The sequence below is a fragment of the Corticium candelabrum genome, chromosome 7 (assembly GCF_963422355.1).
Source record: "Corticium candelabrum chromosome 7, ooCorCand1.1, whole genome shotgun sequence".
NCBI lineage: Eukaryota > Metazoa > Porifera > Homoscleromorpha > Homosclerophorida > Plakinidae > Corticium > Corticium candelabrum.
In genome coordinates, this window is record NC_085091.1 from 7,198,105 (window position 1) to 7,223,566 (window position 25,462).

General features: G+C 40.2%; 2 protein-coding genes and 1 long non-coding RNA gene across 9 annotated transcripts; all 3 read left to right on the top strand.

Annotated features, from left to right (window-relative positions):
• Positions 1 to 153: 153 nt before the first annotated feature.
• Positions 154 to 1,251, top strand: LOC134182667 (uncharacterized). Its single transcript, XR_009970384.1, has 3 exons — positions 154 to 391; positions 452 to 726; positions 944 to 1,251. It is a non-coding gene; the product is annotated as an uncharacterized LOC134182667 (long non-coding RNA).
• Positions 1,252 to 4,306: 3,055 nt separating this feature from the next.
• On the top strand, positions 4,307 to 6,579 carry LOC134182212 (low-density lipoprotein receptor-related protein 2-like). Of its 4 annotated transcripts, none has more exons than XM_062649591.1 (8): positions 4,307 to 4,499; positions 4,698 to 4,902; positions 5,022 to 5,180; positions 5,245 to 5,316; positions 5,386 to 5,508; positions 5,858 to 5,930; positions 5,994 to 6,081; positions 6,258 to 6,579. In XM_062649591.1, the coding sequence occupies exons 1-5, from the start codon at positions 4,479 to 4,481 to the stop codon at positions 5,490 to 5,492; spliced, it is 564 nt and encodes a 187-aa protein (XP_062505575.1). In that variant the 5' UTR covers positions 4,307 to 4,478; the 3' UTR covers positions 5,493 to 5,508; positions 5,858 to 5,930; positions 5,994 to 6,081; positions 6,258 to 6,579. The 4 variants fall into 4 exon arrangements, with proteins under 4 accessions (XP_062505575.1, XP_062505574.1, XP_062505576.1 ...); XM_062649590.1 differs by having other exon boundaries at positions 4,308 to 4,499; positions 5,703 to 5,930; XM_062649592.1 differs by having other exon boundaries at positions 4,311 to 4,499; positions 5,245 to 5,320; positions 5,703 to 5,930.
• A 75-nt stretch (positions 6,580 to 6,654) lies between these two features.
• Positions 6,655 to 25,321, top strand: LOC134182114 (death-associated protein kinase 1-like). 4 transcript variants are annotated; one of them, XM_062649452.1, is made up of 31 exons: positions 6,655 to 6,754; positions 6,889 to 7,012; positions 7,073 to 7,171; positions 7,293 to 7,388; positions 7,978 to 8,079; positions 8,144 to 8,239; positions 8,292 to 8,393; positions 8,454 to 8,489; positions 8,550 to 8,642; positions 8,700 to 8,798; positions 10,440 to 10,541; positions 10,606 to 10,701; positions 10,754 to 10,855; positions 10,916 to 10,951; positions 11,014 to 11,106; positions 11,164 to 11,262; positions 12,739 to 12,840; positions 12,959 to 13,051; positions 13,113 to 13,211; positions 14,851 to 14,952; positions 15,071 to 15,163; positions 15,225 to 15,323; positions 17,198 to 17,299; positions 17,418 to 17,510; positions 17,572 to 17,670; positions 22,400 to 22,462; positions 22,524 to 23,165; positions 23,227 to 23,415; positions 23,489 to 24,362; positions 24,790 to 25,062; positions 25,130 to 25,321. In XM_062649452.1, the coding sequence occupies exons 2-31, from the start codon at positions 6,890 to 6,892 to the stop codon at positions 25,141 to 25,143; spliced, it is 4,311 nt and encodes a 1,436-aa protein (XP_062505436.1). In that variant the 5' UTR covers positions 6,655 to 6,754; position 6,889; the 3' UTR covers positions 25,144 to 25,321. The 4 variants fall into 4 exon arrangements, with proteins under 4 accessions (XP_062505436.1, XP_062505439.1, XP_062505437.1 ...); XM_062649453.1 differs by having other exon boundaries at positions 6,674 to 6,787; XM_062649454.1 differs by lacking the exons at positions 6,655 to 6,754; positions 6,889 to 7,012; positions 7,073 to 7,171 and having other exon boundaries at positions 7,315 to 7,388; positions 7,728 to 8,079.
• Positions 25,322 to 25,462: the final 141 nt, after the last annotated feature.

Consider the following 25,462-nt stretch of genomic DNA (forward strand, 5'->3'; position numbering starts at 1 on the left):
GGCCAAACAATAAGTGGGAAAGCATCCATCTATGTTATAGGTGTGTTTACATTGATATCAATACATTACTTAATTTAACTAAAATAAATTAATATTAATGAGTTATTTTAATAAATTAATGTGATTGTGTATGTAGTGGAGCCGACTGTGATGTCACGTAGTGCAGCTGTGTTGGTGGCTGGAACTGCTACTGTTGGATGTTACTGTTCTGACTATTTTGCAATGACTTGCAGATTCAAGGGGCTGATGGTAACAGATGGTCGCCAGCATGCGTTACGAGGTGATAACCTCACCATCAGTCAAGTTCAACGATCAGACAGTGGAACGTACGAGTGCATGGCATCTAATGAGAAGTAGCGTGTGTCAGCATATGCTACTCTTACTGTAGAATGTAAGTCAATATACACAATTGATGTTACACATCTCACTTCTCATGTTTGCATGTGATTAGACGCACTAGTGATTGTAAACAGTCCTGAAAATGTCGACATTCCAGCAGGTTATGATACACAGTTTCAGTGTAATGTTAGTGGGCAAGCAAACCCTATAGTGTCATGGCAACACAATGGTGAAAATCTCAATCGTGTTTTGCTTCGTTATCAAGTTAGAGAAGTGTGTGGTGTTCACACACTGACGATTAAGAGTGTAACGAATGCAGACAATGGACGATACACTTGATCAGTAACCAATACGTATGGGACGGTGTGAGTTGTGCAGAGTTAACAGGTACTGTACATGTGTGTGGTTTGTGTGCATGTGACACGCATGTGTTTATTATGGTTTAGAAAAGAAAAGAAAGGAATGTGGGAGAGGGATGACTGGTGAATGTGTGTGTGTGTGTGTGTGTGTGTGTGTGTGTGTGTGTGTGTGTGTGTGTGTGTGTGTACATGCGTGCGTGTGTGTTATGTTCATATGTTATATCTTCCACTTGTGTTGTTTACAGTTGATTCATCAATTGTACACAAGACAATTGTTTATGGTCAAAGTTATACTTTGGGACCCAAAGCAGTAGGAACGGACAGCTTCATAGTTCAGTGGACCAAAGATTGCAATGCAATGAACCACAAGGAGAAGAGCAGAATAAGCAAGAACACTGATGGAACGTTGCTTATCACAAAAGCTGATTTTGTGGATTCTGGTGAATATGAGTGGACAGCCAAGTCTGGTGCGGATCGATTTGATCAGCGGATTATTGTAACTGTAGAGGTAAATGCAATGTGAATAACTACAATGTTAATCACATTATTTGTCTTTTAGTCTGTTCCTGCATGTCTCTTTTGTTTGTTTGTTTATCTGTTTGTTTATCTGTTTGTTTATCTGTTTGTTATTTGTTTGTTTATTTGTTTGTTTGTTTGTTTGTTTATTTATTTATTTATTTTAATTATGTTTAATTATGTATCTGTTTATGTATTTATCTGTTTATTTATGTATCTGTTTATTTATTTATCTGTTTATTTATGTATCTGTTTATTTATTTATCTGTTTGTTTATCTGTTTATTTATTTATCTGTTTGTTTATCTGTTTATTTATTTATCTGTTTATTTATGTATTTGTTTATTTATTTATCTGTTTATTTGTCTGTTTGTTTATAATTTTGTTTGTTTATCTGTTTATTTATTTATCTGTTTATTTGTCTGTTTGTTTATAATTTTGTTTGTTTATCTGTTTATTTATTTATCTGTTTATTTATGTATTTGTTTATTTATTTATCTGTTTATTTGTCTGTTTGTTTATAATTTTGTTTGTTTATCCGTTTATTAGTCCGTTTGTTTATGAGTTTGTTTGTTTATCTGTTTATTTATGTGTTTGATTGTCTGTTTATTTGTTTTTGCTTGTCTGTCTGATGCATTTAAGTGTTTGCTTGTAGGTCCACCATTCACACCAAGGAGTGGCATTGCCACAGTCAGTGCAGACACTTTAAAGAAAACATTCAAGTTCTCTTCTGTCGGTAGAATAGTTATCAACTGGACCAAACCGGAGTTTGATGGAAATACCCAACTAACTGGATACGAAATCAACTGTCGTCTAGATGGAGCAGCAACATGGACAATCATACATGTCAGTAAAGACAAACAGTCAGAAACAATGCCCTGCCTAACTGCTGTAGGTGACTATGAGATTATTGTATTTGCTTTGAATCATCGTGGACAAAACGGGTCACAATCTCAGATACTCACCTTTTTCATCCTACCAACAGTATTAGTGGTAAGTTGATATTAACAATATATAAATTATATTTAATCTTTTGATATTAATGAATTAGAACCCACAATATCAACAACTAAATCGACACGTAGTTTAGAGAATATTGGAGACGATTCAAACAACGAGGGAAACAATAGTTTCGTATACGTACTTGTCGGTGTCGTATGCGGCACATTGTTTCTCTTTGTTTCTATTGTCTTCGTTATCATCTACAAGATGAAAAGATGTCGGCATGTGGTGATGTATGGCCACAATGAGAACGGATGTGAGCAGACAGATAAAGGGGTGAACAACAATCAGCGAAGAACACCGCCTGCAATCCCACCAAAATCTGCAGTATATGACAACATAGAGAACTACATTCAGCCACCAACACACTTGCCATTTGGCCCAAGAAGGTACGACTATTCATTTGTAAATTGAATTTTTAGTAAAGTATGATATGATATTAGCCATTTTCAAACTTGTAATTTAATAATTAATTAATTAATTAATTGTTTAATTAATTAATTATTTAATTAATTATTTATTTAAAATAAAATATATTTTAATTAAAGGTAAGTGCATGTAAACTATTATAACTTATAATAGTTTACATGCACTTACCTTTAATTAAGGATCAGACAGTGTACATGTTAATAAGGTCAAGACATGCCAGTAAAGCTGGTGGCTAGATTTGAGGCCCATAATTGAGGGCGGCTTCTAATTGAGAATGACCATGTACTGTACAGTATGTGTGTATCATATGTGTGCATGTGTGTATGTGCGCACGCGCGCGCGTGTGTGTGTGTGTGTGTGTGTGTGTGTGTGTGTGTGTGTGTGTGTGTGTGTGTGTGTGTGTGTGTGTGTGATTGATGTTGTGTGATGCGATAGCTCAGTTGGTTAGAGAGTTCTTATGGAATGATTGAGTTCTTATGGAATGATTACATCTGGGATCTTGCAGGTTGCAGGTTCAAGTTATCGAGTTATGGCATAATTGTCTTGGGCAAGAAACTTACACACAATTGCCTCTCTACTCAGGAGTATAAATGAGTTCCTGTTCTTTGACTGGGGCGGCAATAGCCTCCAACTGCAACGACGGATCGGACGAGAAAAACTGCTGTCAGTTGACATCAACACGTAACAACATAGTAACATTGATGTATGAAAACTACGTTGTTGTATAGTTACAAACGAATGCTTGAACAGCAATCCATGTCCGGGAGATCAAATGTGTATCGAAGAGCCGACTTCGTATCGATGCACGTGTGCACAAGGATATCGCAAGATGAACGACGGATGTGAAGGTGAGTGGGTGTGTCGTTTGCTGTGTTGATGGCACGTGATTACATCGTAAAGTTTGTCTTCTGTAGAGGTGGACGAGTGTCAGACGTATGGACATTGTGCACAGTTTTGTGTGAATACGCCGGGTGGCTTTGTCTGCAGCTGCAGTAACGGATACACGCTGAAGGCTGACGGTCACACGTGCAAAGCAAATGGTCAGTCTGGCCTTGTGTGTGTGTGTGTGTGTGTGTGTGTGTGTGTGTGTGTGTGTGTGTGTGTGTGTGTGTGTGTGTGTGTGTGTGTGTGTGTGTGGTGTGTGTGTGTGTGTGTGTGTGTGCGTGCATCACTGTGTTTGTTTGTTTGTTTACCTCTAATCTCATCTACTGTGTCTGTCTTACAGATGGAAATGCCAAGTTGTTGTACGCTGATGGTCAGGATGTCAAGCTAATGGATCTCAACACAAAGTTGATTGAAGGCCTAGCCAAACACAGACTGTCAATTGTTCCGGTCGCCTTCCATTTCCGTACAGGCATGGTAAGTTTGTATACACACTTAGTCTGCATGTTTATTGTCCTTCTAATTGTTTGTTGATTTAGATCTACTTTGGTGAATACCAAAGGACTTGTATATGTGCAGTTCCTGCCGACAACAGCGCAGAGCCAAAACCGATTCTTACAGCAGTGGATGGCACTTGTAGCCCTGATGGTCTTGCTGTCGACTACTTGAACGACTGGATGTATTGATCTAGTCCTGCTTATCGTATGATCTTTACGGCTAAATTGGATGGTTTGTATTGTCGAGTTGTCGTGAATGAGAGTATGAAGTTGGACGAGTCACATGATCTTGCTGTTGATCCATTGAGAGGGTATCTGTTCTGGGCTGATTGGGGGATCACTCGCATATCAGTGCTGCTGTGATGGACGGAACGAGACAGAGACACATTGTGGTGGATGGATTGGTGTGGCTGAATGGAATAGCGGTTGATACGATAACACAGAGGATCTACTAGATGGACGGCAATCATGGAGTGGTAAGTCAAGATGGACACACACACACACACACACACACACACACACACACACACACACACACACACACACACACACACACACACACACACACACACACACACACACACACACAACCATACAGACAAATTGTAGAGTGTTGGGTGTGTCTTAGTCTAATAAGTCTTTGTTGGTGTTATGTGTTTGTGTGTTTTCTTTAGGTTGAGGTTTGTGATTATTTGGGTCACAATAGAAGAGTTATTATACAGGGTGGTGTTGGACGGCCTCTCTTTATTGCGTTGTATGAGGAAAAGGTGTACGTGTCATCTGATTGGGGACCGAGGAAGGAGGGAAGAGTTTTTGTTGCCAATCGATTTGATGGATCACATTTGATGATGATTGATCATGATGTGGACTCTGTACACGGTAAGTAGTGGAGTATTGTATTAGAGGGATGCATGTCACAATACACTAGACTGTTGTATTGGACGGATGCATCTCTCGTATTATTCTAGGAAGGTCAATCAATTATTTATCTTTTCCAGGCATTGCAGTTTATCAGAAACAACAACAGCAACACACTCCCAATCACTGCGATCAAGCGAACTGCAGTCATTATTGTGTCACCAGTTTTGTGTCGGACTACAAGTGTTTCTGTCCCGATGGCTCCCACTTGTTGAATGACGAAAAAACATGTTCAGTCGGTAAGACACTCTGTATATGCAGCATCTTGTCACGTTTTCAATTTTTGGTTTCTATTGCATTTAGGTGTTGAAAGATGTAATGACAGTTACTGTAATTACAATGGACATTGTGTGAAGGAAGGCAACACAAATAAATGTTTGTAAGTTGTTGTATTGATTATCTAGTGTGTGATGGCTGTTGGTGACAATTTGATTTCGTTTGTAGATGTCGTAGTGACCGCACTGGATCTCAATGCACTGACGTTGTTTGCAAGACTCTGTCTTGTCCCATCACTCGATGCCACAGCCGTGGATGATGTTATATCTCAGTAGAAGGTCACTACTGCATGTAAGTAACACGACTCGTCTGTTTGGTGTGTGTGTGTGTGTGTGTGTGTGTGTGTGTGTGTGTGTGTGTGTCTGTGTGTCTGTCTGTCTGTCTGTCTGTCTGTCTGTCTATCTGTCTGTCTGTCTGTCTGTCTGTCTGTCTGTCACTTTCCATGTAATACATTTCCAAGTATCACATCTGTCTGTTGTCTTCAGTTGTAATGATGGTTACTCTGGTGTTTACTGTGAGTCCGATATCTCTCCCATCACTTCTCCATTTGATAATTCTACAACCACATCTCCTGCATCACCTCGTGTTGTCGATAATGTCGGTCAGAGCAAAGGAAGCAACGCAGTAGCCATTTCTGTAGGAGGTGCCATCGGTGGTCTAGTGGTCGTCGCAATTATTATCATTCTCGTTATTCTCTTGGTAAAGAATGTGAGGTGAAGTCAAAATTATTGGGTATATTTGTTGGGTTGGTAAATGGTTGTTTAATGAATTTCTAGAGGCAAGCTGTTGATTAACTTTGATAATCCCATGTACCATTCTGACTCTAGCTCAGTTGTTATCCCACCAAAGGTGGGAGTTGAAGAGGTAGAGGGTGTAGTCACATGACACATGCATGCACACACATGCACACACGTGCACTCACACTCACAGACTCACACACACACACACACACACACACACACACACACACACACACACACACACACACACACACACACACACACACACACACAATTCTTATTGTTTATGTTTGTGTGTAGGTCAACCACAGTAAAGAGGTCAATGGCACGCATACAGCTCTGGCTACTTCCACGTCTGTCTGACGAATCCTTGAGAGAATCGTTTTCTTCCTTTGGTGGTCTAGTGTTGTTGACCTTGATAACGTTGAGTTTACCAATCATCATCATCCGATCACGTGACGTCAATACTAAACAAGCAATTTCGTTTTCCATTTAAATTAGCATAGTTCTTTTGACTGCATGTAAGATACATGAATTAGTACATAATAGGACACACAAGTTACCTTAATTGTAGAAAAATGAATGTTATAGAGAAAGAAATTGATATTAATGTGTGGAAGACAACTAGCATGAGGTCACGTGGTTTCAAAATAAATACTGCGCGCGTTAGGGAGGTTCGACACTTTGATACCAAGAGTAGCGTGCGTGATAAAGATTACCATCTCGATGTTGCTTGCCTAGTCGCCACGACCCAGACGTAGAAGACGAAAAAGGTCACCTTGTGCTAAACAGACAAGGTAGAGGATTGTGGACGGTGGTGATGAGATGTGGTGTGTGTAGTGATTGTATTGAGAGCGCGTGTTGAGTGAATTGTCGTTTGTGAATGAAATTGGAAGGATTTATTGTTATTGATGTGTTACTGTTATGTTAGAATGAGTGAGAGAGACATCACAAGATTGAATGATAGACTACTGAGCGCTGTTTTGATGGAGTCACGTGATGAGGTTGAAGGTCTACTGGATGAAGGCGCTGAAGTGGATGCGTGTGATAGATATGTATGTTATTGATTGAGTGACTCGTTTTATTGTTGTTCATAACAATTCACTCTAATGTAGGGATGGACTGTACTGATAATAGCTTGTAGGAATGGCTCCAAGTCATTAGTTGAGCTTTTGTTGTCTAGAGGGGCAGATATCAACAGAACTGATAAATGGGTAAGTGTTGATAGTGAATGAATGAATGAAGAGAATGAGATTTAAATGATGTGATGAGATTTGTGATAGGACGGATATTACAGTAGAGACAAACAATAAAACACAATTATTGTCATTACAGGGTTGGACTGCTCTAATGTGGACAGCATTTAGTGGTTATGATGAAATCATTGATATCCTGTTAGCTGCAAAAGCAAATGTTAAACAGAAGAATGAGGTGAGTGTTTCCATGTGTTGCAGTTGAACTGTTGTATTGTATTACTTTGAATAAACATTGTGGTGTTTCACACCCATAACTCAGAACAAAAAGCACATGCCAAAACACGTGGAGTGCGCTAGGAGTACGTATGAGGCAATAGATAGCTGGATAAAGTCAAGTTTCAAAGAGTGGGGCGGCTATGGTTGTTGGCATGTGTAAAATATAATTAACCACAAAGACTTTCCTATTGATTGACGGTTACTAGGCAACATTGACCAATTTCAAACATTACAAACACATGGAAACAAAATTGTTGATTAACATAACTTGATTTGTTTTGTAATGGTATTTGAGTAGATCTGGTTTATTGTAAGAAAAATGATGTGAAGTTGAAAGTGTGTCAAGTGTAGGAGAGATAGTTGGAGATGATTTGATATTCGATTAGAAAGTGTTGATTGTGTGTATGGTGCAGCAGGAGATGTAGATGAGTGTTTTACTAGCAGACATGGTGTTGTATTATGAGTAGCGATGGATAGTCTGCTGGCAGTTGTATTGTATTGATTGCTTGTTGGAGAACACATTGCTAATATGCATTGTATATGGTCAGTATGGTACGACTGCATTTGATTTTGCTATGATGAATGGTCACATGTCAACAGCTGGTCGGTTGGTGTTTGCAAGTGTAAGAGTTGAAGATCTTACAGTTGAAGTGTGTGACAGTCAGTTGTGTTGAGAGAATGAAATGAATGTGTGTGAGTGTGTGGTGTGTGTAGACTCGTTCTCCCGTGTTCCATTGGGCATGTAAGAACAAGAGAGTTGATGTTGCAAGAAATATTGTGGAACATGACGGAACAGAATGGAAGGGCAAAGTAGGGATTTGTCAACTTGTTGTGATTGTTTGATTGAGTAGTGTGTGAACAGGATGGTCGTGATGCATTGGATATTGTGGCTGTTTATGACAACGTGGACATTGCTGACATCATCCTGAAGAGAAGACTGCCAGACGGCAATGATGTGGAAACGGTACTGTTTGTCTCCCTGAGCATACTCTGCATGTCGTATTGTTGATTTTGTGTGTTTCAGACTGTTTCTATGTCAATGGAAGATGTTGCAGTGGAGGTTTGTGTGTCAGTTGTGTGTTGAGAGAAATAATGAAGTGTGACTGTATGGATTGTGTAGACTCGATGTGTCGTGTTCCACTGGGCACACAAGAACAGTAGAGTGGATGTGATAAGAAAGATTGTGGAGGAGGGAACAGAAGTGAAGGACTACGTGAGAAATAGAATTTGTCAATCATTTGTATGACTTGTTATTGTATTGTTGATGCAGTTGGGACGAACTTTACTTCACTATGCTGCTGATCATGGCAACTGTGATGTGGTTGATGTTCTCTTGAGTAAGAAGGCAGATGCTGATGCTAGAGACAAGGTAAGTGTGTAGCAACGGTAAATATAACAGTAGAGCTTGTTGGTTGTGATTAGATATTGAAAATTTGTTTTGTTACTGTAATGACTAGCCTCGTCCTCAGACACTCGCGTCACTCCTTCATGCAGAGCTTGCACGTCACATGACTAGACTGACATCACAGTCTCAGTCATCAGAGCGAGGAGAACGCCTGGTATCTTCCAAGCTTGTCATTATGACGTGGGCCCCTTTTGATTTGATTATGTAACATAAAATTCAACTTTAATGAGATATAGAAACATTATGTGAAAGAAACTTAACGTCACATGCATGAACGATCGTCACATGTTCTCGGCTTGTGCTTTGTGAGATTTACAGTAGATTTAGGACGATGATCCTAACCATGAATGTTAGCTGCCATTCGGGTTTCAGTACGGTAGACTGCAGAATTGAAGCGTGAAGTAGCATTTCTGATGGAATCCATCGGCGATGTGTAATGATAAATGCACTTTAGCTGCTGCGAGATTTGTGTTGCACATTACATTTTAGCTTATGGAGTTTCGGTGTCTACAGCTCGATGCTATAAAACCAGCAATGATCTACAAAGACACTATTGTTGGTGTAGTGACAGGTGCAGGCAAAGGCGTTTGCTACGTCATTCCAACTGTGCATGTGTACACCAACCATCTGCATGCTTCTTACGAGACTGTTGTTTAGATTACGTGCATCAAACAAATGAATTTCAGGGCAATAATTGCTAACGAATGAGAGTGTGCATCTTTTTATTACATTACATAATTGAATAGAAAAAGGGCCCATGTCATAATGACGAGCTCAGAATATATCAGGCAATCTCCTCGCTTTGACAACTGAGACTGGGACGTCAACCTAGTCGTGTGACACGCGAGACTGCACGGAAGAGTGATGTGAGTGTGCATGGTAACGAGGTGTAATGACATTGAGTACCGCATTTCTTCGAATAGTGGTTATGGCCTCTATTTTTAAGTCTCTACTTTACACCGTGACAGGTTGGTGTTTGAACGTCACATTTCTTTCTATTGACATAATTGGACACTTTTGAAGGTGCCAATCACGGCAGGTTAAAGCGACACTGTCAAGATTGTGCACTCTAGGCGTGTCACATTTTGTGCAAACCTACATCGGACTCCCACAGTGTAATGGCGTTTCGTGACGTTAGAATGCATACTAGATACTACGTGTACTAGAATTGTCTTCATAACACTTGCTTTTGCACTTGCGATGACGTCCTGCCTCTTGTCGCGAACCTCTGTGGCTTCTCTTTTGAGATATCAATGTCATATCGGTGACAACTTCCGGTACTATTGTCCATCACGTGCGGCTTGTAAAGGTTCGTTTGCTGTAGAAAGGAACCATTCGAAGTTGAATACAAACACTATGCCTGCTCTCTATATTTGCAAAACTTATACGACGTATCAAATTGATGCGCAATGACTTAGTCAAGTATGACGATCTAGCGGCAGTCAGGCACTCAAATCACGACAAAAGTCCATCTATTGCCAAAACGTTGCAGATAACGCAATATAACTATGATGAAATCACACTTGCCAACGATTTCTGGTTTTTTGATTATCTTGTTGTGATATTCTTTCTGACTCATTACAATAACTATTGTATGTGTGATAGTATGGCAAGAAGCCTTTTGATTTGGCTGTGATGAAAGGTCACATGTCAGCTGCTGGTCGGTTGGTGTTTGCAAGTGAAAGAGTTGAAGATCTTACAGTTAAGGTGTGTGACAGTCAGTTGTGTTGAGAGAATGAAATGAATGTGTGTGAGTGTGTGGTGTGTGTAGACTGGTCCTCTCGTGTTCCATTGGGCATGTAAGAACAAGAGAGTTGATGTTGCAAGAAATATTGTGGAACATCACGGAACAGAATGGAAGGGCGACGTAGGGATTTGTCAACTTGTTGTGATTGTGTGATTGAGTAGTGTGTGAACAGGATGGTCGTGATGCATTGGATATTGTGGCTGTTTATGACAACGTGGACATTGCTGACATCATCCTGAAGAGAAGACTGCCAGACGGCAATGATGTAGAAACGGTACTGTTTGTCTCCCTGAGCATACTTTGCATGTTGTGTTGTTGATTTTGTGTGTTTCAGACTGTTTCTATGTCAATGGAAGATGTTGCAGTGGAGGTTTGTGTGTGTCAGTTGTGTGTTGAGAGAAATAATGAAGTGTGACTGTATGGATTGTGTAGACTCGATGTGTCGTGTTCCACTGGGCACACAAGAACAGTAGAGTGGATGTGATAAGAAAGATTGTGGAGCAGGGAACAGAAGTGAAGGACTACGTGAGAAATAGAATTTGTCAATCATTTGTATGACTTGTTATTGTATTGTTGATGCAGTTGGGACGAACTTTACTTCACTATGCTGCTCATCATGGCAACTGTGATGTGATTGATGTTCTCTTGAGCAAGAAGGCAAATGCTGATGTAACGGACAAGGTAAGTGTGTAGCAACAGTAAATAGAACAGTAGAGCTTGTTTGTTATGATTAGATATTGAAACTTTGTTTTGTTACTGTAATGACTAGCGTCATCCTCAGCCATTCGCCTCTCTCCTTCGTCCAGTGCTTGCACATTACACTCTCAGTCGTCAGAGCGAGGAGAACGCCTGGTATCTTCCAAGCTTGTCATCATGAAGTGGGGCCCCTTTTGATTTAGTATGCAAACATAAAATTCAACTTTAATGAGATATAAAAACTTTATGTGAAAGAAACTTAACGTCGCATTCATGAACGATCGTCACATGCTCTCGGCCTGTGCTTTGTGAGATGTAGATTCAGGACGATGATCCTAACCATGTATGTTAGCTGCAATTCGGGCTTCAGTACTTTAGACTGCAGAATTGAGGCGTGAAGTAGCGTTTCTGATGGAATCTATTGACGATGTGTGATGATAAATGCACTTTAGCTGCTTTGAGATTGACTGTTGTTTAGATTACATGCATTAAACAAATTAAATTGCAGGGCAAAACTTGCTAACGAATGAGAGTGTGCATCCTTTTATTACATTACATAATTGAATAGAAAAAGGTCCATGTCATGATGACGAGCTAAGAATATATCAGGCAATCTCCTCGGCTTGACGACTGAGGCTGTGACGTCAACTTAGTTATGTGACACGCAAGCCCTGCACAGAAGAGTGAGATGAGTGTGCCTGAGAACGAGGTGTAATGACATTGAATATCGTATTTCTTCAATTAGTGACCACGGTCTCTTTAACAAGGTTACGGAACTGCGGCCTCTAAACGAGGGCGTCTTGTATTTTTAAGTCCCTACTTCACACTGCGACATGTTGGTACTTGAATGTCACATTTCTTTCTGTTGACATAATTGGACACTTTGACTGTGGCAACCGTGCAGGTTAAGCTGCAAATGCTACAACTATTATGTTATGATTCCTAGATGAGTGCATGTAATAGGATGAGATTGACACAAAAGCATTGAAAGCATGTGATATGGGCGTGGCAAGTAGATTTGCACACTTTTCGTGCGGCCTCAATTCGAGGGCGACCTCTGTTTTCAACAATCTCTTTGGCTAGGTTTTCTAAATGAAGGAGGCTTCTATTCGAAGAAATACGGTACTCATTTGGTTGTCATGTGCTTGAATGGAGGGATGCATGTTGTGTTGTTTACTGACACTTGTTGGTCTCATTTACAGTCAAGATATCTTTATGACAATAGAATGGTTATGTTGTGTTTTGTATTTATGTTATTAATTAACACTTACAAACAGTGTTGGTTTTCTAGTAAGGTTTATGTTGATCTGATCTTGTGAATGTCTGGATGTCAGTAATTAATGCTGTAATTCTACCAAGACTTACACATTTCTATTGTCTATCTCTTGTTTTAGTGCATGTTTGATTATCTTGTTTTGATTTCTTTCTGACTCATTACAATAATTATTGTATGTGTGATAGGATGGCAATAAGCCTTTTGATTTGGCTGTGAGAAGAGGTCACATGTCCACAGCTAATCGGTTGTTTTCAATAATGCAGTCAGTTGAAGATGTTGCATTAGAGGTGAGTAACAGTTGTCTTACAGCATAATGAGTGGATACAGTTTGGTATTTTTGTTTGTGTTTCCTTTTATGGAATTGATTTGTGACATTGATTCTCTTTCTTTGATTGTTGATAATAGAATGTGTGTAAGCTGCTGCAGTGGGCATGTAGGAATGAAGTGGATGTTGCAACAAAGATTGCAGAGAAGTTTTGTCAATCAGTGGAGAAGAAGGTGAGAGGTTTCACAATACTGTTGATTGTGTGTGAAAGATGTTTTTGTGTTGTGCATACAGTCTGGTCGCACTTTACTTCACTTTGCTGCTGAACTTGATCATTGTGAGGCAGTCGAGTGTCTGTCGGAGAAGAAGGCTGATGCAGATGCTAAAGATAAGGTAAACAATATTACAAACATTTGACTCTTAAACTTTGCTGCATAGGACTTGTGATATTTATAGTGTAGTGCATCTGTACGGTGGAGTTAACTTATACCTTGTTTACACGAGCACACATAGTGAGCCGTGCCACTCTGTGCCAGCCCAGTATTCCAGCGTGTGTTTACACAACACACTGTAGAAGGAAGCCAATGCGTGTCACTAACGTGCGTTAGTTACAGCTTGACATAGTGTTAGCTCATGTTTGCAATAGACAGAAGCCAAGCTGCTGGAGTTTTCTCTACAACAGTCATATTGAGAATGCGTAGGACATATACGAGACGTCGTAGGTCTATCACCAGGCGACTGTTAAGCTAAACTTCTTGCTCATCTTGGTCACTCCATAATTGGATAAGACACAGAGTCTCGTCTTGCTTCACGCTATTTGTACGTACCATTTTCGCCCGGAAGTATGACGCGGCGGAAAGGGGTCTGACTATGCGAGACTACCAAATGAGCATGCATGGCTCATTTTCCATCACGCTATGCGTTTACACGATGTACTTGACTCGAGCCAGCACGGGCTGTCTCGCTTACAAGTGCTCGTGTAAACGGGGGTATTACTAATGTTTGCTAATTAACATGAAAATTTAAGAACATTGCTTTTAAATAAATAAATTGACTGTTTTGTGGTATCAAAGATGTTTATAGGTGGAGGTGTAGAAAAAAATGAAGTTTGAGATTTAATGGATGATGTGAGATGTTGTCCAGAAACATGCTCATTATTAATTAACATATTGTTTCAGTGTGATGACACTTTCCAGTTGAAACAAGACAGTAGTTTAGGCTGTGTTTCCACTAGCTGCACCTTAAACTAATTTAGCTTTAAAACATTTAAAACTTAATCAGTTCAAGAAAGCGACTGTTTCACTAGGAACTTGGAACATCCTGGATATGCAAAATAAAGCGTCTAGGAACGTCTTATTTTGAAGTATTGGGCTGCTTTGTCGACTCGCCGAGTCAGCAACTGTTGGTTGTCACTGATTCAGCATGTACTACTAGGAATTTGCATGACAATGACCAAGGGTGGCACCGTACGGACGGTCTGTCTTCTCTCTCTCTGTAGCTGCTGATTTCTTTCCTTTATTTAACGACCCTTACATCTTGTAAGGCAATCCTATTCCAACAAAATAGTCAATATTATCAAAACTGAGTTGTCAGAAGCCATCTAAACAAGCGTGCTAAAGTCATGTGACAGTTAAATGTAAACCACTTTACTAAACCTACTTCAAAGTAGAGGTTTAGAATATAACTGGTTTAGCAGCTATAGATAGCACATAGGGAAGGTAGTGAAGCATCTGACTGCAGTTGAACATTTAGTATTTATGGAGATGTGTGTTGTTGCAGAGCTGTACATATAGATAGACAGTGATGATGATGCGAGACTTGACTGCATCCAATACACTATAATATTATATTGTGATAGATTTTAGACTTAGAATGAGAATGAAATGCATTTATTATTGCTTTGCTGTGTGTTTAGACACATATACTTGTTTGCTTGTGAGCACATGCATTTATACAGGAGTGTGTGCATGTTTGATTATGGCGGGGTACTTTCCATGCCGACTTTCTACAACAATTATTGTATGTGTGATAGGATGGCAATAAGCCTTTTGATTTGGCTGTGAGAAGAGGTCACATGTCCACAGCTAATCGGTTGTTATCAATCATGCAGTCAGTTGAAGATGTTGCATTAGAGGTGAGTAATAGTTGTCTTACAACATAATGAGTGAATACAGTTTGGTATTTTTGTTTGTATTTCCTTTTATGGAATTGATTTGTGACATTGATTCTCTTTCTTTGATTGTTGATAATAGAATGTGTGTAAGCTGCTGCAGTGGGCATGTAGGAATGAAGTGGATGTTGCAACAAAGATTGCAGAGAAGTTTTGTCAATCAGTGGAGAAGAAGGTGAGAGTTTTCACAATACTGTTGATTGTGTGTGAAAGATGCTTTTGTGTTGTGCATGCAGTCTGGTCGCACTTTACTTCACTTTGCTGCTGAACTTGATCATCGTGAGGCAATCGAGTGTCTGTTGGAGAAGAAGGCTGATGCAGATGCTAAAGATAAGGTAAACAATATTACAAACATTTGACTCTTAAACTTTGCTGCATAGGACTTGTGATATTTATAGTGTAGTGCATCTGTATGGTAGCGTGAACTTATACCCCGTTTACACGAGCACGCATAGCGAGCTGAACCGAGCCATGCCACTTCGTGCCAGCCCAGTATTCCAGCTCGTGTTTACACAACACACTGTAGAAGAAAGCCAATGCGTGTCAGTAACGTGCGTTAGTTACAGAATGACATAGTGTTAGCTCACGTTTGCAATAGACAGAAGCCAAGCTGCTGGAGTTTTCTCTACAACAGTCATATTGAGAATGCGTAGGACATATACGAGACGTTGTAGGTCTATCGCCAGGTGACTGTTAAGCTAAACTTCTTGCTCATCTTGGTCACTCCATAATTGGATAAGACACAGAGTCACCGTCTTGCTCCACGCTATTTGTACCTACCATTTTCGCCCAGAAGCATGACGCGGCGGAAAGGGGTCTGACTATGCGAGACTACCTAATGAGCATGCGTGGCTCATTTTCCAGCACGCTATGCGTTTACACGATGTACTTGACCCGAGCCAGCACGGGCTGTCCCGCTTACAAGTGCTCGTGTAAACGGGGGTATTACTAATGTTTGCTAATTAACATGAAAATTTAACAACATTGCTTTTAAATAAATAAATGGACTGCTTTGTGGTATCAAAGATGTTTATAGGTGGAGGTGTAGAAAAAATTGAAGTTTGAGATTTAATGGATGTTGTGAGATGTTGTCCAGAAACATGCTCATTATTAATGAACATATTGTTTCAGTGTGATGACACTTTCCAGTTGAAACAAGACAGTAGTTTAGGCTGTGTTTCCACTAGCTGCACCTTAAACTAATTTAGCTTAAAGACATTTAAAACTTAACCAGTTCAAGAAAGCGACTGTTTCACTAGTAACTTGGAACACCCGGGATGTGCAAAACAAATCATCTAGGAACGTCTTATTTTGAAGTATTGGGCTGCTTTGTCGACTCGCCGAGTCAGAGCAACTGTTGGTTGTCACTGATTCAGCATCTACTACTAGGAATTTGCATGACAATGACCAAGGGTGGCACCGTACGGACGGTCTGTTTTCTCTCTCTCTCTGTAGCTGCTGATTTCTTTCCTTTATTTAACGACCCTTACATGTTGTAAGGCAATCCTGTCCCAGCAATATAGTCAATATTATCAAAACTGAGTTGTCAGAAGCCATCTAAACAAGCATGCTAAAGTCATGTGACAGTTAAACCTAAACCACTTTGCTAAACCTACTTCAAAGTAGATTTATGAAGTTGGTTTAGGTTTAGAATGTAACTGGTTTAGTGCAGGTGGAAACAGATCAATCCTTAAAGCAGTTTACCTGAAACCACTTGTTAAACCGGTTTAGGCACTAGTGGAAACGTGCCCTTAGAGATGGACATCATTTGATTTTTTGTTTCTTGTGGATGGTGAAAGTGAATACAAATGGTTAAGACTCTCAGTCTCTTGTTGCGGCTTGTCTGATAGCAAGTCGTGATGAGAGCAACTATAGATAGCACATAGGGAATGTATGGAAGCATCTGGCTGCAGTTGAACATTTAATTTTTATGGAGATGTGTGTTGATGCAGAGCTGTACATATAGATAGATAGTGATGATGATGCGAGCCTTGACTGCATGCAATACACTATAATATTATATTGTGATAGATTTTAGACTTAGAATGAGAATGAAATGCATTTGTTATTTCTTCTCTTGCTGTGTGTTTGGATGCATATACTTGTTTGCTAGTGAGCACATGCATTTGTACAGGAGTGTCTGCATGTTTGATTATGGCGGGGTACTTTCCATGCAGACTTTCTACAACAATTATTGTATGTGTGATAGGATGGCAATAAGCCTTTTGATTTGGCTGTGAGAAGAGGTCACATGTCCACAGCTAATTGGTTGTTATCAATAATGCAGTCAGTTGAAGATGTTGCATTAGAGGTGAGTAATAGTTGTCTTACAGCATAATGAGTGGATACAGTTTGGTATTTTTGTTTGTATTTCCTTTTATGGAATTGATTTGTGACATTGATTCTCTTTCTTTGATTGTTGATAATAGAATGTGTGTAAGCTGCTGCAGTGGGCATGTAGGAATGAAGTGGATGTTGCAACAAAGATTGCAGAGAAGTTTTGTCAATCAGTGGAGAAGAAGGTGAGAGTTTTCACAATACTGTTGATTATGTGTGAAAGATGTCTTTGTGTTGTACATGCAGTCTGGTCGCACTTTACTTCACTTTGCTGCTCAACTTGGTCATAGTGAGGCAGTCGAGTGTCTGTTGGAGAAGAAGGCTGATGCAGATGCTAAAGATAAGGTAAACAACATTAAGATACAGGTTCACAGTAAAGTACACTAATCAAATACAGTAATGTGAGGTAACTTGAACATTTTATTTTAAAATTTCTAACACATTTTAATGTGACACAATGTTGTTCCATGCATGACTTTGAGATATAGCAAAGTTTAAGTCTTTCTGTAAATATCCTAACATCAAGTCAACACAAAGAGTTTGATATCAATGATATATCTAGTGCAGCCGGTCATCTCCCTCCCTCCCCAAGGCGGGAGATGACCGACTGGACTCTCGAGTCTATGATATATCAGGATATTAGAAAGACAGATGTTATAAAAGTTGGTAACTCCTGTAACACGGTAATTACGTGCGTCATGTCTCTTCATTACGTTTGCATTGCAATCCTTTGCTTTGAGCAAGGGTGCCTCTAGCCATGGATAAGTCTATCTTTACCCTTATTAGTGGTAGTCTTTGTTTCGTTCTAGCTGCTTTTAGAATGAAGATATTCTGTCCATAATTGCTCCACCCACCAAATTGCCTACTACAGTACGCGTCAATTGTGGCCCATTGGAAGCAGCAAGGCCAGAAGGTTAACGTACACGTAGAAAGGACCCAAAGAACACGTGCATGCTTTTTCCAATTTTATGCAATGCAAATAGCAGCATTTTTGACTGTTTCTACTGCGCATGCTTGGCATAATCTACTAGTAGGTGTACTCGTCAAAACAGCATGTTGTGACAATGTCAACAACGGGCCGAAGATAGTGCCATGCATACTTGTGCCACAATCACAAAGGAAGAAGTTTGGTTGTACCAGGATCAGAGACAAGGCTTTGCAACTGCTCCTCACTCAACTTGGAGTCTTGTCCGTAATCTGCTTCTCTTCTTACTCTTCATCGTCTCTCTGGAATGTCAGAAACTGTGAAAAGATTGTGTTGAAACGGATTTCTTGCTGTCTGTCTCAAGACTTTGTGTAGTGTCAATCTCGCATATAGCAAGCGCCGCCTTACTCCTCCCGTCATGTCTGTAACAGAAAGGGACGCTCTTTCCAGTAAAATACACCCGGTGAATTGGAAACTACAACAGTGATAACCGAAAGACAGAAAGCTTTTTGCCGACCTTTTCCTTTGAAAGCTAAGTCAATAATTCTACCAGACTGTGTAGAGTGAGCCAAGCATGCGCAGTAGAAACAGTTGAAAAGTCTGCCATTGTGTGTCGCATAAAATTGAAAAAAGCATGCGACTGTCCTTTGGGTCTTTTCTATGAGTACGTTAACCTTCTGACCTAGATGCTGCTTCCACTAAGACGCAATTGACACGTCCTTAAGTAGGTAACTAAATGGGTGGAGCAGTTTGGGACGTAATATCTTCATCCTAAAAGCAGCAAGAGAGAGAGAAAATACTACCACCGATTAGGGTAAAAATAGACTTATCCATGGCTAGAGTCGCTTGTGCTCAATGCAAAGGAATGTGATGCAAACGCTCAATGCAAAGGAATGTGATGCAAACGCACTTAGACATGACGCTCTTAGTTACCACATTACACGAGTTACCAACAGCAAATGTGCATGTCTTTTAGGCTCCTCCTTCCTAATATCTTCAATTGTGAACCACTGATTGCTGTCGTGTTGTAGATTTGTTTATGTAAAAGGCACTGTGTGTGTGTGTGTGTGTGTGTGTGTGTGTGTGTGTGTGTGTGTGTGTGTGTGTGTGTGTGTGTGTGTGTGTGTAACTTTTTAAAACAATGATACTGTACTGACGCGATTAATACCCCAGGCCTGGAGTACAGTCCCATCCCCACTTTTGGTCCAGGTCTTAAGATTTTCACACCTTTTTGTTCTTTAATTGGTGCTAATTGGCACTTTCTATATAGACTAGCTTCTTTAATTGCCTACCAATTTGGCAACTTGTTCTAGGCAGCTATGCCCAGGAGATATCATAGCTTCACTGTTGAATACAAGATCAGCGTTGTTGAATGGCATCGAGACAATGGCTCGGTGGTGTCAAAAACCGCCAACCAATTTAGCATTGACAGGAAGTGTGTGTGGGACTGGAATGCAAAGTACGAGGAGCTAAAGCGACACAAAGCAACTTCGAAAGGAAAGAAAGCAAGAAAGATGCACGACGGACGTGAAGCATTAAGTGTACAGCTTGATGACCGGGTGTATGACTTTTTGCAAGAGAGACGAAACTTTGGCCTGGCAGTTTCTAACGTCGCGCTGATAGACGAAGCAAAGCGAGTTGCTGCAGAACTGAACATTGTAGGATTTAAAGCAAGCAATGGATGGATTGTCAGGTGGAAGCAACACTTTAACGTAGGACTAGGGCACAAAACGAATGAGTCTCAAGCCCTTCCGGAGCATTATCAAGATGACCTTCTCGGATTTTGCCGACAAATTATCCAGCTGCTTGAGACACATGACTAGACTCTGTATAATTTGGCAAACATGGATGAGACAATGCTTCGCTAAGACAGTGTTGCTCGCGTTACCAACAATGTTCGTGGTGAAAAGACCATAAGAGTACAGGTACCGGTTACCAGAAGAAAGGTTGCACTGCTGCTCTTACAATTACAGCTATCGGGCAGCGGGGGCACAAGCTGCCGGCACTTGTCATATTCAAGGAGCCAACAGGTGCAATTTGGTCCGCGAGTGAGGCACCATTTGATGATTCCAGCTAATGTCCTTGTAACTGCGTCAAAGAGTGGTTGGATGACTAGAGAAACAATGTTCCTTTGGATTAGAAGGGTGTGGAGTAATCCTGAAGACGATGTTCGACGTCTCCTCGTACTAGATGAGTACAGAGTGCACAAAACGGAAGAGGTGAGAGAGTATGCAGAAGATAAGAAAACCGATCTCGTCTATGTTCCAGGTGGGTGTACTAGCCTCGCACAACCACTAGATGTTTCAATCAATAAGCCATTTAAGTGGAATATGCGTCATTTGTGGGAACGATGGGCATTTGATAACCTGAGAGGCACAGCTAGGGTGCATCCGTCACGGCAGCAAGTAATCAACTGGATTTCTGAAGCATGGTCATCCATTTTACCAGATACAATTGTGAAATCATTTCTCTGCTGTGGAATCTCCAACGCTATGGACGGATCACAAGATGATGAAGTATTAGACGGACGCGCAAAGGCTGAATTCTCAATATAGCAGCTACCAAACAAAGAGAGGTGGAGCCTCATGATGACATCACGTTCATCCATTTGTCAGTGACACCATTTCTTGTCTGTTGGTCGGAATAGCTTCATTTGCATCTGTGCTAATCGAGTATAAATACGGTCAGTCGGTCGCACATCGAACGATTACTATACCCTTATCTTGGATATCGGGGCCTCGAGCAATAAGGTCAAAGTTAGAAGTGCAGAGTAAAGTTTAGGTAACAGAAGAATTGCAAAACAAACGAATTAATCATTCTTCAAGAAGCCAAGCGAAGGTCCCATGGGACCATGCATGCATCGCTGCGCACGACCAACATGCATCATCCAACATGCATCATTCGCAATCTTCAAGAGGAGCAATATGTTTTAGTTGTAAGTAGGACTGATGATGAACCATCGACGTCGTCTTGCAAGAAAGATTTGATTGTAGGAAACGTTGACACTGCTTTCTTTTGGATCTGGCTGTTAGATGTCGCTGCACATGTACAGTATTTGGCTATTTTCCATGCAGCCAGGAGACGTACGAGATCGATCTCTAGCTGCGATGAATTAACGGAATGAAAGATGATAGCAACGGCTCAATGAAATCATGATAATCGTGTCCACATGCACCTCAATAGGTAACTTCAAGTGATGCAAGAGCGCTACAGAATTGAGAAATAACGTGGATAACAAGCCTGCTCCTTGTACACATGCAGCAGTCACGCATGTGCATATGCTGAATTCAAAGTAGTAGTGTGGGACATTGATGATATTTAGTTAATTATCTTTAATCACATTGACGCATCCCTGTGTTTTTAGCAATTATACATTCTAGCAACAAGCTAATGATTAATTAATGATAATGACAATAAATGTAGACAAAAATTAATAAAATTTACATTAATATTCACAATAATACACACACACACACACACACACACACACACACACACACACACACACACACACACACACACACACACACACACACACACACTTGTAGGTCTGAAGCGAGTAGAACACAGCTTCATTTACTATTGGATTTAAATGACTGCAGTGTGATAATTGTTTGCTTGAGGTCAGCAGACATAAAAACATATGCATAGTCATACAAGTGCAAGAGAAAGATAAATTGATTTATAATTATTAATTCTGGAGTGAACCAGACATATTACTGAGTATCCCATCCAGCCGTATCAACCCAATATCTAGAATTATGCAAGTGCTGTGTGGCTAGTGTTAGATAAATTGTAGATGAAAACTAGAACATGCAGTAGAATAGAGTCTTTAGTCGAAAGTCTTCTAATATGAAAGTTCTGGTTTAGTAACATGAAAAATAGAATTAACCTTAACAGCAAGACAGCAGTAGGTCATACAGATGTTGTGTATATTTGTATTTACATGCTTTCTTGTATAAAAATTATGATTGGCATGTGATATTTGCCATTTACTTTATAGAACAGAACATCATAGGAAATGAGCATTGAGATGGAAATGTGTTAGATGTGATAATTTCTATTATCTGTGTTAGCATTTCTCATTTTTATATTTTTTACTAACCTGTGACCAACTTATCTTATTTGTGTGTGTTATGTTGTTGTCAGGATGGTAAGAGACCCTACCAACTGACTGATGGTAAACTGAGAAGACGACTGATGAAAGCAATAGTGAGACGTTTATGTAGTGAGATATGGTGGTATGTGTAGAATGGATAGGTTGTATTATCAGGATGAACAGAAGTATGCTGTTCTGTATGCCGAGGGCACAGTGAAACCAGAAATCATGAAATTGTGTTTCATTGGTAAAGAAGGAGCAGGAAAGACGACACTCATGGAGGCTCTCAAACGAGGATTGTTGAAGTGGATTTTTACAAATGAAAATCAAGCAGATGACCCAAAATGTGAAGAAGAACGCACGATTGGTATCAACGTGATGACAGTCGATATTCCAGGAGTGGGTCGCTTGTCAGTGTGGGACTTTGCAGGTCAAGGGCAGTTCCACAAAACACACGGCCTTTTCTTTCCCTCCAACTCGTTCTTCATCCTGCTAGTGAGTCTAGTGAGAGGAGAGGAGAGCCAACCGTGCAGTGTTAAGGAGTTACAAGAAGAGCTTCAGTATTGGCTCTCATTTCTCAGAGCCAGTTTGGATGCAGAGTTTATACCCACAGTGTTGATAGCTGGCAGTCACATAGATTACTGTCCAGGCCGTGAGGGTGTCTTGCAGCGTGTGGTCGACGACATGCGTGAACTGTTCAAAGGCAAGATCAACATCATTGAAGTTTGTTTTGTTCTGGACTGCAGGAGGAGCAGGTCACCTGAAATGAAACAACTAAAGAAAGTTCTCTGTGATGTGAAGCAGCAGTTGCAGCAGGTGAGCATAACAATAATTTGTTGCACACACTTTCCTACTGATAAAGACATTTATGTTTCAGTCTGCTCCTCTGTATCCTCGTCTTTGTAAGCCAGTCGTGTCCAAGTTGCTTCCTTCTCTTCGTAAGAAAGAAAAAGATCCGTTCATGAAGAAGGCAACACTGATGGAGAGGATTGAGCAGGAAGCATGTCCAGGACAAGAGAAGAAGGTTGTACAGAAGGTAGTTGATTTTCTAGATGATTCAGGAGAGGTGAGACGACTAGCAGATGTTTAGTTGTTGTGCTTGTGTATGTTTGTGTAATATTGTTGTGATGTGTGTTTAGATTGCTGTTGCCGGTGATGTGGCAGCTCTCAATCCTGCATCTCTACATCATTATGCCATCGGTCCTCTCATTGCTTCTGAGGATTTTAAGTATCATGTCAGGTCAAAGACGAAGGATGGCACAGTAACAAGAGAAGAAGCAGAATCAGCAATCGATCGTTTCCAAAAAGATAAGAAGATTCAAGTTCAACTCGACACAGATAAAGTTCTGGCTATAAATGAATCTCTTGATATCTGCTTCAAAGTGGAAGGCAGAGACGACACGTACATGTTTCCAGCTCTCTTGCCTCCTAAGGATCTGTCTGTCATGTGGAAGAGAGACGAGAGTAAGAAAGTGTATGTCGGTCGACGTCAAGTGTGCAACAGTCAGACGACCATCTTCAGTCCATCTGCATTTGGCATGTTTCAATCTAAAGTTTGCACTACATTAGATAAGAAAGCACTGCTGTGGAGGAATGGACTTATCACATCACAAGGTCATGAAGCTAAATTTCATGTCCAGTGTTTGATTGCCATGGTAGATCCTGTTCGTTCTGTCGACTTTGTCTGTCGTGGAGGTGAGGCAACAGAAGTAGAATGCATTTCCCTGCTCGACACTGTCATGTCTCTTTGGAGAGACATGTTAGAAACATACAGTCCAGGCACTGACTATGAGACCAAATATCTGAGCAGAAAGCATTTAGAGGAGCACAAAGAACTGAAACAAGTTGCTGTTTACTCAAAGAAGGAAATCAAAGAAGCAAAGGTAACTGGAAAAGGAGCAAAAGCTGCTGTAAAACAAGTAGTTGGTGATGAGCTAGTTGTAGAAAGTCTTGGTGACTTGTTACTGTCAGAATTGAATGCAGAAGAAGAAAACTGTCAATTTTGCCAATCAGGTAATTGAATTTACAAGTTTTGATATGAAAGTATAATAATGTACACTAATGTGAATGTCCATTACCCAAATGCTTTACTGATTTTCAAGTGATTGCTTCCATGTCACGATACTGTCTGGTTGTTGTGGATTTATTTCCACATTCTAATCATTCCATAGTATGATTGTAATTTAAATTAATAATTAAAATAACATTTTGTAGATGGTAATTGAGGAAAAGCTTATTTTGAAGATTTTCCCTGACTCTAATTACCTAAGCATCCCTCTGAGTGAGGCGTCTTGTGGAGCCATAATTATTATTTCCACTGTAATTGGAGAGGCATTTAGATTGATATCATATTAGTTAGAGGGAATAAGAATAATTGGGGTATGATAGCAATGTGTGTCATTCTATACTTATTACTATGATATAATTATGTTGTGTGTAGGAATGTTGCCCGATTATGAGACTGTAAGGAATACTGTTGTTAAACACGGCAGTAGTCAGTGGTATGAGATTGCAGTCAAGTTGGGACTAAACAACAACAAGATCAGAGAAGAAACTCACAACAAAGCTACGGATGGCGGCAAGTTGACGGCTGTTATTGAAGCAAAGAGGGAGCAAGTTGGAAAAATGGAAACAGTAAAGGAGTCGTTGAGAGCGTGTCATCGGATACACACACCTATAGACAGAGAGGTGGAATATGAATTAGAAAAGAAAGGTGCAGTGTTATGTGAATGTTATGCAAGTGGCTTAACTTTGACGGACTCTCTTGTTTCATTACTTAGGGAAAGAATGTTAGCTGTGACTAGGGCGGATGTGAACATTACTGCAGCAAAGTTGTTTCATTTCCTACCACAGAATGTACACCTCGGCTCTAGGTAGTCACAGTATTTATATTATATAGTGGACACTTTATATATTTGTCAACAAAGAGTATTATCTAGATGTAAACAGACTAGAGTCTCTGATGTACTATCGGACATTTCCTAGTCTCGTTCCACTCATTCTCTGCCAAATTATTATGAGCCAGACCTAGCTGCTACACTAGTGTCATAGTCCAACTGGATAGCAACTAGGTAGAGCGGGTCACGTCAGCGTCCGTCGTAACGTTGCTGCGG